Here is a 15000-nt window from a genome sequence, read left to right as displayed (position 1 = left end):
CAGTTGCACGTCACAGAAATAAATTAAATCTTACTACAGATTCATGTAGAAATCATTTATTTTAAATGCAATAATATTTCAGTTTTTTATGCACTTTTGATCAATAAAAGCAAAAGCAAACCAAACGTAATGATTCCAAACCTCTGACTGCTACCGTAAACTTTATAGCATATCACGCATCTCAGAGTATTCATGTGTGTGTGTGTGTGTGTGTGTGTGTGTGTGTGTGTGTCTGTCTGTGTGTGTGTGTGTGTGTGTGTGTGTGTGTGTGTGTGTGTGTGTGTGTGTGTGTGTGTGTGTGTGTGTGTGTGTGTGTGTGTGTGTGTGTGTGTGTGTGTGTGTGTGTGTGTGTGTGTGTGTGTGTCTGTGTGTGTGTGTGTGTGTGTGTGTGTGTGTGTGTGTGTGTGTGTGTGTGTGTGTGTGTGTGTGTGTGTGTGTGTGTGTGTGTGTGTGTGTGTGTGTGTGTGTGTGTGTGTGTGTGTGTGTGTGTGTGTGTGTGTGTGTGTGTGTGTGTGTGTGTGTGTGTGTGTGTGTGTGTGTGTGTGTGTGTGTGTGTGTGTGTGTGTGTGTGTGTGTGTGTGTGTGTGTGTGTGTGTGTGTGTGTGTGTGTGTGTGTGTGTGTGTGTGTGTGTGTGTGTGTGTGTGTGTGTGTGTGTGTGTGTGTGTGTGTGTGTGTGTGTGTGTGTGTGTGTGTGTGTGTGTGTGTGTGTGTGTGTGTGTGTGTGTGTGTGTGTGTGTGTGTGTGTGTGTGTGTGTGTGTGTGTGTGTGTGTGTGTGTGTGTGTGTGTGTGTGTGTGTGTGTGTGTGTGTGTGTGTGTGTGTGTGTGTGTGTGTGTGTGTGTGTGTGTGTGTGTGTGTGTGTGTGTGTGTGTGTGTGTGTGTGTGTGTGTGTGTGTGTGTGTGTGTGTGTGTGTGTGTGTGTGTGTGTGTGTGTGTGTGTGTGTGTGTGTGTGTGTGTGTGTGTGTGTGTGTGTGTGTGTGTGTGTGTGTGTGTGTGTGTGTGTGTGTGTGTGTGTGTGTGTGTGTGTGTGTGTGTGTGTGTGTGTGTGTGTGTGTGTGTGTGTGTGTGTGTGTGTGTGTGTGTGTGTGTGTGTGTGTGTGTGTGTGTGTGTGTGTGTGTGTGTGTGTGTGTGTGTGTGTGTGTGTCTGTGTGTGTGTGTGTGTGTGTGTGTGTGTGTGTGTGTGTGTGTGTGTGTGGTGACAGAGGATCGATGCATCAGCATCCGAGTCAGAAACAAATTGATTGCATGAAATAAATCTCCAATTAGAGTCGGAGAGAGGCCTGCGGCGCTGCTCATATTCCCGTCGGTCCTGTGGGACGGTCACTAACGAGTGGACACTAACGAGTGGCGGTGGTCATTCGCGGTCGATGAAGAGTCGTTTCCGGGCTCCGCCGCCTCCTCCAGCCGCCCGTAAAGACTTTCTTAAGATGCTTTTTGCTCATAGTGTCTCAAATGAAGTTATGGGTTATTAATGGCCCTGGAACTCCGCGGCAGCCTCCTTCTGCACCAATAAAGCCATTTCCCTCCACCGCTCGCGATCTCGAGCCACCGTAATCAAATTTTCTTTATATTAAATTCCCTGAGACATACATATGTATACACAGTCGGTCTGGCTGGATTACTCCATCTTCCCTTCGACTCGACGGGTTATTATTCCTCCTCGCCGCAGAGATGGCGCATAAAGAAGAAGGAAAGCCTGAGTGTGTTATAGATCAGGAGGAACGCTGTGTTTTGGTGGCAGCTGTTGTAATCGACAGCAGCTTTCCACTTGATATTGCTGTCTGCAGGCTTGTAAATGCATCGCTCGAATTGAAACGCTGCTAACAACCTCCTGGAGCTCTTTATGAAGTCACGGCCGCGTCTGATCTGTCCTCCCGACTGCTTTCGGGACCCCAGTTCAGCTGGTTTAAAAAAAGAAGAAATTACGTTTTGCACAAACGAAACCGCTTTCACGCCGTAGGGAGCGATCGCAAAATAATGTCCCTTTTTTTAACGGAAACTGTACTATACTGTAGTAAGAAAATGCACAAAAATAAGAAATAATGTTTTAATGCTTTTAGAGAACCAAGCCCGTTCTATTCACACTTTTCATCCTGGTTTTCTTTACTTGAATCAAAGACGTGAAGAAATTCACAAAAGTGATCTCATGCTCACAAAAAGCTCGTCTACTTTTAATGTTTCAAGTAGGATTTTGTAGATTAAAGTCAAAATCTGCTTGATGAAGTTTAAATAACATGTTTATTGACTTTGTGATAAAAAATGAATGTGATTTTAACAGAAAAAGCTGCTGCAGTAAAAACATGTTAACGGTAAATTACTGTAAAATTTACAGGAAAAGAATTCCTCCCAGAATTCCCTGCATTGCATTTTAAATTTTGTTTAAATGTAATATTTTTTCTTTAAAATCCCTATGCTTCTTTTTAGTTTATGTTTATTAGGGTTGCATGTTACATTTAATGTTGTTAAATGAATGTTTTTTGCACATTTCAGTTCAACGAGTTTTAAAAGCTGTTTGTTTTCCGGTTCCTCGCGTGACTTTCTCTCGTCACCTGTTTTTGGTGGATATCAGCGTATTTCTGTACGTTCAGTATGCTAGTATATTAACATTACCTCAGTTAATGAAATTACAGTATTTAACCGTACAGTTCAGTTAAAACGGTAAAACATAAACATTTTTTACGTTTAGCGGCCAGCATTTCACCATAAAATGTTTTTTTAACAGTGTACATATTAAAGAATAAGGACGCATGTTACATTTCATTCTGTTTTAAATGAGTGAAAAAGTTTTTGTTTGTTTGTTTTTTTTGCTAAATAATATAAAGTAGTTTTTTTTGCTGTATTTTTATTATTTAAATGAGTATTATTTAAATTTACAATTACTTTATTATAAAAAGTAGTAATAATCCATAACAAGGGGAATAAATAAATAGCTTTTTTTCAAAGAAATCTGGATCGGATAAATATTATTTTGTCATGAAAATAATGTCACCTTGCAAAAAATCATAATAGTTCTAACTAGGGGTGTTTTCTGGGATTTTATTGATAACTATAATCAAATGATATTTTGCCAAGTGTGCTAGGTTTTAACAGATGTTCATATTTTACGGGCATTTTACCTTTTTTTCTTGATATTTGATATGATTTAAATGATAAAAGATACTCAGCAGTAGATAACAGTAAGTTACTGTAAAAAAGCGAGTCATCACGATCGAAGCGAATCTTTTGAACGGATGAATCATTCAGAGCTCTGCTTGTGTTCGGAATAGTTTTTTATGATCTGATGTTTATTTTTGCCGACATAGGTGTCTATGACTCGTGCCATAATTAATTCATTGTAGAAAAAGAAAATCTGGTTGTAATCCTGGCTATTTTTGGAGGAAAAAGCATCACTCTTTGTGTGAAATTGAGCTGTTTTCATTGTTTTTGGAAAAATACATATCGCACGGGCCTAGATGTAAAACAACGATGGTTATATTTATCATAAAGCAATGCGATATTTTGCCTAAACTCTTATTTAATGCTAATTAGCTCCACACCAGCATGTACTGTAACTACAAGAAATAGTGTGATGAATGCATTTGGTTGGCTTTAACTACTTCTCTCTGGACGGTTGTGTCCTCAGTCGCTCGGTCTGGGGCGGGTTTTTTGCGCTCCGGAGGGTTTTTGCTGACAGTGAAGAGAGTCCTGCTCTTATTTCCGAGCTGAACTCTTCAAACTCCAGCTGTGTTTCATCATTTCTTCTGCAGGAGAACAGCTGGGCGATCGGTGCTGAGCTGGCCAAACATGAAGGGCAAGAGCGAGTTAACCTCCTTACGGCCCTCAGCTCACCAAACCAAACCAAAGCAAAGCTACTTTCTGTTTCCTGGCAAAACGAGTTTCTCCTGATCATGAGGAGACGCCTCTTAAAATTCTTCAATCGAGAAGGATTTGCTTTTATAAGATGCAATATTTAGTTGTGCATAACTGTCTTTTATTCAGTGTTGATATTAAAGTGTGGAGGACAGACTTCAGGGGAAAGTCTGGGGAGTTTTTTCTCTCTGGGGTTAGTTTTAAGGTGTTTTTGTGAACTTTTGGTTTCGGGGGAAAGTGAGGAGATGAGTTTTTTTATTGTCGGGTCTTCGGATGAAATCACCTGCTAAATGCATGCAAGAAAAATGATTTCCACACCAAAAAAAACGCTGTCAAGCAATTAGTCGTTACATTATATATGTGTGTGTGATATAAACACACACACACACACAGTATATATTTTGAAAATATTTACATTATATTCATTCAATTTATACATAAATATATTTAATATATAAACAGATACATATAAACATATTTAATATATAAACATAAAAAGCGTGTGTATTTATACATACATAATAAACACACACACACACACACACACACACATATGTAAACAAAAACTTTAATTTGGATGCAATTAATTTAATTTGGGTGCTAATTAATAATTAAATTAGTAAATAAGTGGAGTAAAATTGTTACTAAATTAAATAGTTTTTTTTTTATTTAATTTTATTTTCTGGTCTCTCTGTAAATTCTATTTCTTTACAAACATCCTCGAAGAAAACAGAGTAAACCCTGGAAGCGTTCAGATCCTGAGAGACGTTTCTGTCTGTATGTGCTGCTTCACACGGCGAGGAGCCGGTCATATTTCATCTTCTGGTGATCCGTGATCTGAAATCATCACGGAGCGGTCAGGGCGTCTGTCACAGAGGTCAAAGGTCAGAGCAGAGCAGATGGTGCTGATGCAGCGAGGCCAGATGCTGTTTGACTGTATGTACAGTATGAACGGGGAAGCTTAAAACCAGGGCTTTGTGGCTTTATTCGTTGAAAGGGGAGCGATTTACGGTAAGATTTTGGATGTTTGTGAAAGACGTCTGTTCTGATCAGTTATTTGATAACTGTTTTTATTATTTATTACTGTGATTTATTTCTGGTCCTTCAGACATTGATTCGAGCTCGTATTATAGTTTAATTAGTTACAATTTGTCACTCATTTAATACGAATGACAAAATGATGTTTTTTGTTTCATGTAGTTTTTTTGTCTCCATTGGGTTTTTAAAAGTTACATTAATTTAAATTATTATGTCTACATTATTATGTATTTTATTTAAATTCTATTCGTTTAAAATAAAGTCATTTAAATTTAAATGTGAATAAAATATTTGAAATAATTAACATTTTATTTTATTTAAAATATTAGAATATTTTAAAATTCTGTAATTAATATATTATAACAGTTTTTGTTATTCAATTTTTTTAATATATATATATATTCAGGTTTTATGTTCATTTTAGTTTCAGTACTTTTGTTCATTTTATTAGTTTTTGTTATTTAAAAATATATATATATATATATTTTTTTTATTTCAGTTTTAGTTATAGAAATGTGAAAAAGCATTGTTTAGCTAGCTAAAAAAATTAAGCTGAATTTTACCATATTTATTTTACTTTTTTTTATTAAAGTAACTGCAGCAGCCCTGATTTTTTTACTATAAAAATCCCTTTAACCTGTTAGCTGCTGGTGATTTTCATGTTGATTCGTCGTGTTTCATTTCTGAGATCAGCGCTCAATAATAACTCTGTGGAAGTCGTGAGAAACGACTGTTCAAACACACGTCCAGTCAGATTTGGCTCGATACGCATCCGTCATCAGCTCTTTTTGTAATCTGTCCGGTCACTGATCAATATCCCTGGATCGATGGCCCGATCGCCTCGACACGCGCAGCTAAATTCATTTACTGATTGAATACATTAGCGGCTCTCTGACCAACGCTGTAACAATCAGAGACGGATGAGTGTGTGTTCAGGGACGCTTTCACTCGAGATCCAAACTCAGCAAAACACACAAGAACCAAAGACGCTTTGACTTGAGGCTCGATCCTCGAAGTGACGTTTCTGACAAAGAACTCAAAAACCTGTATAAAAGGGAAATGCAAAGGGGTTTTTGAAGATGTGCAGGATGCATGATAGAAAGTCTAAGAAGAAGTCTGTAGCGTGAGGTTGAGTCTCGCAGTTGCAATTAAAAAGTTGGATTTGAAAAAATTACAAGTAAAATAAGAATTACAGAATTAAATTCCCAATCACAAGGAGTGTCAATTTAACAATAAAAATAACAATTGCGAAATAACTAAGAATCGTGAGAAAAAAGTCGTAAAAAAAAGTTTTTATCACGAGGAAAAAGAATTTCAAGATAACTAAAGAGTCGAAATAGGAATATTTAACGTTTCAAGATAAAAATGTAAAAATTAGGAGAAAAGTCAGAATTGTAAAAAAATACAAAAAATAGAAGATAAAAAGCAATGTGTGTGTGTGTATGTTGTATATTGTATGTGCCGTTGTGTGTGTGTGTGTGTGTGTGTATGTGTGTGTGTGTGTGTGTGTGTGTGTGTGTGTGTGTGTGTGTGTGTGTGTGTGTGTGTGTGTGTGTGTGTGTGTGTGTGTGTGTGTGTGTGTGTGTGTGTGTGTGTGTGTGTGTGTGTGTGTGTGTGTGTGTGTGTGAGTGTGTGTGTGTGTGTGTGTGCGTGTGTGTGTGTGTGTGTGTGTGTGTGTGTGTGTGTGTGTGTGTGTATGTGTGTGTGTGTGTGTGTGTGTGTGTCTGTGTGTGTGTGTGTGTGTGTGTGTGTGTGTGTGTGTGTGTGTGTGTATGTGTGTGTGTGTGTGTGTGTGTGTGTGTGTGTGTGTGTGTGTGTGTGGCGATGATGATGTCAAGTGTGTTTCCAGTCTTTATTAATATTCACACACACTTCACTGTAAATAGAGCAGCCACAACAACATGAAATGATCTGTAAAAATAGAAATGTCCCGGAGAGATGCGTATGAATTATGAACGTCGCTCTAGATGTGTGTTATTGATCCTGGGTTCACTATGATTACTGTAAATGTGCTTTTCTTCAGTCATCGATAATCATTTTTTCACTCTAATAGTACATGTGCAAAATCCAATTGTGTTTAAGGTGTTTAATTATTCTGTGTTTCTGTCTTCAGCAATTAATACTGAATCCATCGGGAATAACACAATCAATGCACTCCTGATTTATTATTGATTCATGCCTTTCCATAACATCACATTATATATCGTGTCTGCTGTTTGGAAAAACATTTTATATTAGACGAATAAAACAAACCTGTTGATGACGCAGCCGATTCTGTTCTGAAGGGATTCTGTTAAAAAAAGAAATAAATCTGAATTGGTTTTAATTACAGTGGTCATCTTTATCATATTTTATATGTTTGTTTATCATTTTTAAATATTTAATCTTTAATATAATGAAATATAATTATATTATATAATGAAATACTTTTATAAAGTTTATATTTAACTATATTTATAATTATTGTTTAATTTTAAAGTATTGTATTTATATATTTGTATCTGACTTAAATCAAACATTTGAATAGTTATTTTTATGCTTTAAGTATCATATTTCGATATTTAAATGTCTCTATGACTTAAAATCAAATTAAAAGTTTAATTCGTCATAATACATAATAATTAAATCAAACTTTGTTTTTGTTTTGTTTTGTTTCCATGCGTGTCTAGACACAAATGTAAATATTTTGGTGTTTTTTCAGTATTGCTTATAGATATGTAGATGTCATCATTTTCATATGTTTGCACTTTTTAATATATTATATATCTATATTTTATCTTGTTTTATTTTAACAATTATTAGATTATTTAAATATTAATATGTATATATATATATATATATATATATATATATATATATATATATATATATATTGTTTTGAAGTCCTAATTATTATATTAATCTATTTTAAAGTCAAATATTTGTTTTATTTTAACAAATATTAAATTATTTATATAAAAATATCTATGTGTATATATATTTTTTTTTTATATATATTTTTTACTATATATATATATATATATATATATATATATATATATATATATATATATATATTGTTTTGACGTCTTAATTATCATATTAATCTATTTTAAAGTCAAATATTTGTTTTTTTAACAAATATTAAATTATTTATATAAAAATATCTATGTGTATATATATATATATATATTTTTTTTTTTTTTTTATATATATATATATATATATATATATATATTGTTTTGACGTCTTAATTATCATATTAATCTATTTTAAAGTCAAATATTTGTTTTTTTTAATAGGTTAACAAATAACGCATTATTGAAATAGTGAATTTATAGAATTTTTTTTTTTTTTGTTATAAACTATGCTGAATGAAATCTCTAACACGTGTGTTTTGTGTGTGCAGGTGCACGGCTTGGAGAAACAGGTGGGCAAGTCTCTGGATTACCTGGAGCAGGGAGCGTCCGGCACAGTCTTCAAGAGCCTCCCGTACGGCGTCCCGGCTCCGTCAGGCGGCGTTAAACCTCCCTACCAGACCTCCAGGATCTTCTCCACGCTGGACCACACGCCGCCGAAGCCCAAAGCGCCCGGCTTCAGCTTCCAGAACCCCTACGAATGGGCCCGGAACCAGTCTCAGCTCCTGGACCAGACGGGCTACCGGCCCAAACGCAAGCCCTCGCTCAAGACCTCCATGAAGACCAAGAAGATCTTCGGCTGGGGAGACTTCTACTTCAACGTCAAGACGCTCAAGTTCAGTCTCCTGGTGACGGGGAAGATCGTGGACCACGTCAACGGCACATTCACCGTCTACTTCCGGCACAACTCCTCCAGTCTGGGCAACGTCTCGGTGAGCATCGTCCCTCCGTCCAAGATCGTGGAGTTCGAGGTTCTCCAGAACCCGCTTCAGCCGGAGATCCAGATCCACCAGCCGCATCAGTCCACCCTCGAGCCCAAAGACGTCAAAACCTTCAACTGTCGCGTCGAATACGAGAAGACGGACCGCTCCAAGAAGCCCAAGCCCTGCCTCTACGATCCGTCCCAGACCTGCTTCACCGAGAACACCCAGTCGCATTCGTCCTGGCTCTGCGCCAAACCCTTCAAAGTCATCTGCATCTTCATCTCCTTCTTCAGCATCGACTACAAGCTGGTGCAGAAGGTCTGTCCGGACTACAACTTTCAGAGCGAGCATCCATACTTCGGATGAGGAGCCGCTTTCCACCTGCGTTTGATGTGTGTGCGTGACCCCGCTCTTCAAAATAAAGGTGCTCGAGGCCACAAAAGAAACTGTTCCCTTGAAGGACCTTCAACGTCCGATTCACGAAGGCTCTGCTGATTATAAAGAGATGGTTCTTTGTCTGAGTGCGTCTTCGTGGAACCAAAAGTAGTTCTTCCGTGGCATCGCTGTGAGGAAGACTTCCAGCACCTTTATCTTTAAGAGTGTATCTGGAGCACAAAACCAGTCATGAGTGTGTACTCGGAAAAAACGAAAGTAGCCCCAAATCGAAAAATAGAAATGGTATTTACGACTTTTTATCCCACAAATGGGATTTTTTTCCTCGTAGTTGCAAGTTATATCTTGAATTGTGCAAATATGACTTTTTGCAGTTCTGAGAAATAAACGGAGATATAAAGCGTCGTATAAACTCACAATTAATATATAAAGTCGGCGCTTGGCAGTCGCAAGTTTATATCTCGTAAAATTTCACATTACAAGATAACAATAACCTTTTAGTCAGTGGCAGAAACGAGTTTCTGCATTTTTACATTTTTCTGCATTTTATTTTCCACAGGCGTTTACCGATATGTCGCTATTATTTTTACTCTTCATTGCGTGAGTTAACAGGCATGTCCGTAAAATGAATGCATCGAATTTTATTATTTTTCGGTTATTTATTGGCTGCAAACTGTTACATTTAAATGTAAAAATGTTAACATTAGTTTATTTAAATGTAGCTATAAATTAATTGCAACCGCTTACCTTTAAAAAAAAATTGTAAATTGAATTAATAATAATTTTTTCCAGTGCGGATGAGGCCGTGTGTAATAATAGAAATAGACATCAACACACTGTGTGGGTCAAAATGATCAATTCTTCTTTTATGCCAACAATCGTTAGGATATTAAGTATTTTATTGATTAGTAATATGCATTGCAACTTTAAAGATGATTTTCTCGATATTCTTTGCTCCCTCAGTTTCCAGAAGCCATGCATCGGTGGAAAGATGATTCGTTCAGTTTGTAAAAGCGGACTCTTAGGACTGGTTTAGTGCTCCGGGGTCGGATGTCGAGAGAACCGCCGAGTCCCTTCAGATCTTGATCTTGTTTTCTTTATGCTTTGCTCTGTTTTGGTCCGTCGACTGTTAGACCGTCAGGAGCGCGTCGCTTTTCTACTGATCCTGCGGATGTCTTTCAGAATGGAGACCAAAACCAGCTCAGATCTGGTCTCTATCGGTCTGGTCAGGGTTTGATGAACTCCAGGCCGCTTTCAGACTTCTAGCTCGGATGATGACGAAAATAATGAATGGATGAAAAAAAATTGATTTTTGATGTCAGTCGTGAAGCAAGGTGATGAAGACAAGCGTTTATTTTCTTAACTTGAACTCGTTTTGGCTTCAAAGTATGATTATGATTAACAAAAACCTGGGTAAATTTGAGAAAATTTGCCTTAAACTCAAAAATAAAGGTTCAGATTTTTTTTTTTCTTTGCAGCAGCATTGTCTGATTCTTCAATTTTTTTTCATTGTACAATATGTGTGTATATATATATATATATATATATATATATATATATATATATATATATATATATATATATCAATCTTGAAAATCTTGAATATATATATATATATATATATATATATATACATAATACATATATATGCATGTATATAAATATATATATATATATATATAAATATATATATGTATATAAATATATATAAATATGTATATAAATATATATAAAATATATAAATAAATAAAAAAAATATATATATATATATATATATATATATATATATATATATATATATATATATGTTAATTAAATTGATACATTGAATTTTTTTAATCAAATGAAGCTGAATGAGTCTTAATTATATCACACTCATCTGTTTTACTGTGAAGAACATTTTAAGCTCTTTCCGCTGATAAACGTTCTCCATGGAACTCTCGATTACAGCAAAGAACCACTTTTGTCTTTTTCCTCTAAAGAACCTTTATTTTTAAGAGCAAAGTACCATTTTTTTCCGAGATTGGAGGACTTTTAAAAAACGGGAAGTTTCCACGGATGTCGGAACGATTAACGGCAGTAACGAAACAGACTTTTAGTTCGTCGGAGAACCCTCTTTCCTCCGTTCACTGATCCGAGGAAGCTTCCCGTGGACGTTCCCGTTAATTCCGGTCAAGACCTTTTCTTCTGAAGAGCGTAGAATCATGTGCAGATCCAAACGAATGTATTTATCAGAATGTTATCCTCCCCTACGAACTACCTTTATATATCCTGAAGTTAAAGACATAGCTTATCTATTTACTAGCTCTGAATGAAGCTCGCAGAGACGCCGACGAAACGATTCCCCTTCGGTCTCCTTCTCTTGGTTTCGAGCGGAGGCGTCTTTGTTATTTTCGGACACCGATCAGTCTGTGAGATACGAGAGGAACGCAGCATTGCTTGATGATGTGTATAGCGTACACGGGGAAACTTGTGTGTAAATAATCTATCACAAATAAATCATTAAATCTGACACCACCTGACCGGCTGTTATTATCAGATGATTGAGAGGATGATGCTTTGAGAAAGACCGAAGACTCCTTGCTTCTGATGTAAGGTCAGATATAGTGTAAGACGTGTCTGGGATTTATTCTGATCAGCAGATGACGACAAAAGGGACAATATATTTATATAGTCCATCATTTCATGTTAAACCTGAGATATATCCGAATGAGGCTATATGCAGTTAGGGTAATTACAATCCAATTAAATTTGAAAGTTTCATTTAATAGTTGTTGTTGCTGTTGTTTTTTTTTGCTCAAATGATGTTTTATTTACAATCTAGAAATAAAAGCGTGTTGAGTTAATGCTGCTGTAAATGATGAAATGATGAATTACTGCAACTGCAAGCATTCTTTCCCACGATTTACTGTAAATATCAGCTGTATATGAGAGTTGTTGAGGTGATATTTAATCCTTGTTAGCGGAAAATATTAAATAATTATTGGTCTATGCCTGCAGCCTTCATGAAACGAGGTTACATGGAAAAGTATAGAAATTAAAATTAAAACCATTAAAAAAATCAAATAACTAAAAACTGAAACCTAAGTGAAATAAAATGTAATTTTTATTTATATATATATATATATATATATATATATATATATATATATATATATATATATATATATATATATATTTTATATATATATATATATATATATATATATATATATATATATATATATATATATATATATATATATATATATATATATATATAGGCTTTTTTTTTCAGCAAACTCCTGAAGCAAAATGTCTCATTTTTTGTACTTCAAAAAAAAAAAATAAAAATACAAGACACATAAAAAGGCAACATTACTAAACCTGACTAATAACAAAAAATACATTAATATCTAAAATGCATTAGAAAAAAAAGGACATAAAGCATGAAATCTAATGCAATGAACCTTCTTTTAAAAAAATGAGACGTAAGGAATACTTCGTTCCCCAGGTCATGACGTCAGTTTGTAGTCCAGCGACTGCGCAGCTGCCGCGTCTCTGAGGGGACTACATTTCCCGTGAGCCCCCGCGCTCACCGTCGATCCGCTGCTGTCATTTAGGCGACGGTCGAAAAGCGTGCGAACGCAAAAACCTGCTGGAACCGGAGAAGTTGGGTGGCTTTACCATGTTGACGTTGACACTGAGACAACTAATCAGGGTGAGTTTATACACGCGTGAACGCGAAAGCGAGCGATAACATTCATCAGTGTGCATGCGTGAAGAAATGCGCATCAGAAGCGTTTCGTGTCCAAGCAGCTGCTGCGTGCACGAGTGTGTTCAGAGCCTCCGGGCCGAAGTTTAACAAACTACCGCTTTACAGCAGCTCTGTGACATCCAAATGCTCGGATCGGACCGGGCTCTGAGATGTCTTCAGGGATGTAAACAGCAGAACCGTGTTAACTAGTCTGGTTAAACTGGTTAGGTGATGCAACCGCTCGTGCTGTTTCTGCATGATTCCTCACACACACACACACACACACACACACACACACACACACACACACACACACACAACGTAACACATTTGCGTGGTTCACAAAATCGCATGCTTTAATCTGTTTATCACATCAGATTTCTTTTATTTAAAACATAAAAACGAGTTTGTCGCTTTTTTTCAGATCTGTTTAATTTCTTCAGAATAGTGAGATCAAGTTATTTTTTTATGTCTGATACTGAGATGGAAAAACGATTGCAAGAAGTCTTAATTGTCAGATTTCATAAAAAGAGGATTATGAGAACTTGTAAGAAGTGTTTATTCTTCTTCTCTGCTGAGTTCAGCTCAGTTTCAGTCAGTATCAGTAAACCTGCTCTCTTTCTTTCCTCTGTTTTTACTCCTCTCAAGTAGATTACTAGTAAGCTGTGCTTCTTAAAGTCTGCTGTTTCACGTGCTTTCATGCTTTTGCTGTTATTGAGTTAAACGTGTGTCTGAAGACCAAACAGAGGCATCTTTTGTGTTCGTCCACGTCTTCTTAGTTTTGTCTTGGGGATGGTTTTGATAAGTTTTTCTGTGACCATAGCAACCCGGGATTATAAGAGACTTCGTTATTGAAAATCGAATCATTATTACACACATTATTAGGCATGCATAATTTTGTATTTTATTGTTTTATAATATGAATTATTGGACTGTTTTGCACGCGATTCGATTTGAGTTTATCACGAATAAATGTTACAATTAAATAAAATAAGAAAACATCTTTATTCATCCCATAGTCTTGCTAACTTGAGTCTATTAACTGATCAGCGTCTTTATATTTGTATATTATCATTATCATCATTATAGGCTATTATTATATTTTTATATTTGATCTCTTTTACGTAATTTCCGCCAATAAATGTGTTTGATTTTGCTGACTGGAATTTTGAATTTAACATTTTTCATTTAATTTCTGCGAATGAATCTTTATTAATTAATATATATATATCTATCTCTGGATCTGCTGAGATGTTTGATATTGATCGTTTAAGTGTTGTTGCACCCGAGAATCATTTTCTTTATCTGTGTTTTGTCTTGTTTTCCAGTAAAAACAAGCTTTAAGATAAATGCTTTTGCTAAAAAGCCATTTTAAACAGTGTTTGTAAAGCAGTTACAACAACAACAACAACAACAACAACAGGGTGAGAATAAAGGGTTAGTGGTGTTCTCTTGAAACAAGTCAAATCTTAAAGTATAAATCACGTTAAGGATGGTTAAAACTTTAATTCATTGATATTATTAATAAATAATAAAAATAAAGTATTTTTATTTATTTTTTATATAATTGCAAGAAATCTGCAGCGAATCTGACTTAACAGTTTATTTTAAATAATTATATATATATTTTTACATTGTCATATCTCTTTTAACAGCATTTGAACGTATAATTTTGCATATAAACAAGCTGTTGTGATTTTAAAGGGTTTGATGCTTAAAATGGGTGCTATTAAAAATAAATAAATAAATAAAATAAAAAGTAATAAAGTGTGTGTGTGTGTGTATATATATATATATATATAAATAAAACTAGTAAAATCAAATGTAGTGTATTCTGTGAAAACTGTAATATCTTTCCACAGTTTTGCTTCTTGTACTTCACTTTTTAAAGCTTAAAGGATTTTTAAACCTCGTCAGAAATGGCGGTTAGTTGGTTCTGAAGGGGTTCTGAAAGTTCACGCTTTCATTTATTGAGCTTTGATCTTATCAGTCAACTTTCTCAAGCAGCTGTAACCAACCACTCAATGATTAACCTGCCGCTGTTTCACGTTATATGCCAAAGCTCATGTTCCGGTCGGCCAATCAGACACGAGCTTGGAGTCCACGCCTCTCATCCCGGGGGTTCGATCTCAGAAAGCCACAGAAGAGCTTTTAAAGACGTT

General features: G+C 35.6%; 2 protein-coding genes across 3 annotated transcripts in view; both read left to right on the top strand.

Annotated features, from left to right (window-relative positions):
• The window catches only part of LOC122334300 (neurexophilin-2), a 47389-nt gene extending 36770 nt beyond the window's left edge, over positions 1–10619 (top strand). Inside the window, exons 2-3 of one of the 2 annotated variants that reach the window (XR_006248737.1) lie at positions 8278–9387; positions 10066–10619. Coding sequence is in view for 1 of the 2 variants with exons in the window: in XM_043232088.1 (XP_043088023.1) it covers positions 8278–9075 (798 nt within the window). In the remaining variant the exon portion in view is untranslated. Of the gene's footprint in view, positions 1–8277 lie in introns of both variants that reach the window. The other variant, XM_043232088.1, reaches the window with a different exon arrangement.
• A 2049-nt stretch (positions 10620–12668) lies between these two features.
• shmt2 (serine hydroxymethyltransferase 2 (mitochondrial)) overlaps positions 12669–15000 on the top strand; it is a 25880-nt gene continuing 23548 nt past the window's right edge. The window contains exon 1 of the mRNA XM_043232155.1: positions 12669–12802. Coding sequence (XP_043088090.1) covers positions 12770–12802 — 33 coding nt within the window. The 5' untranslated portion in view covers positions 12669–12769. The remainder of the gene's footprint in view (positions 12803–15000) is intronic.

Source organism: Puntigrus tetrazona, unplaced genomic scaffold (assembly GCF_018831695.1).
Source record: "Puntigrus tetrazona isolate hp1 unplaced genomic scaffold, ASM1883169v1 S000000513, whole genome shotgun sequence".
Taxonomy (NCBI): domain Eukaryota; kingdom Metazoa; phylum Chordata; class Actinopteri; order Cypriniformes; family Cyprinidae; genus Puntigrus; species Puntigrus tetrazona.
This window is presented reverse-complemented; position numbering and strand designations above follow the sequence as displayed.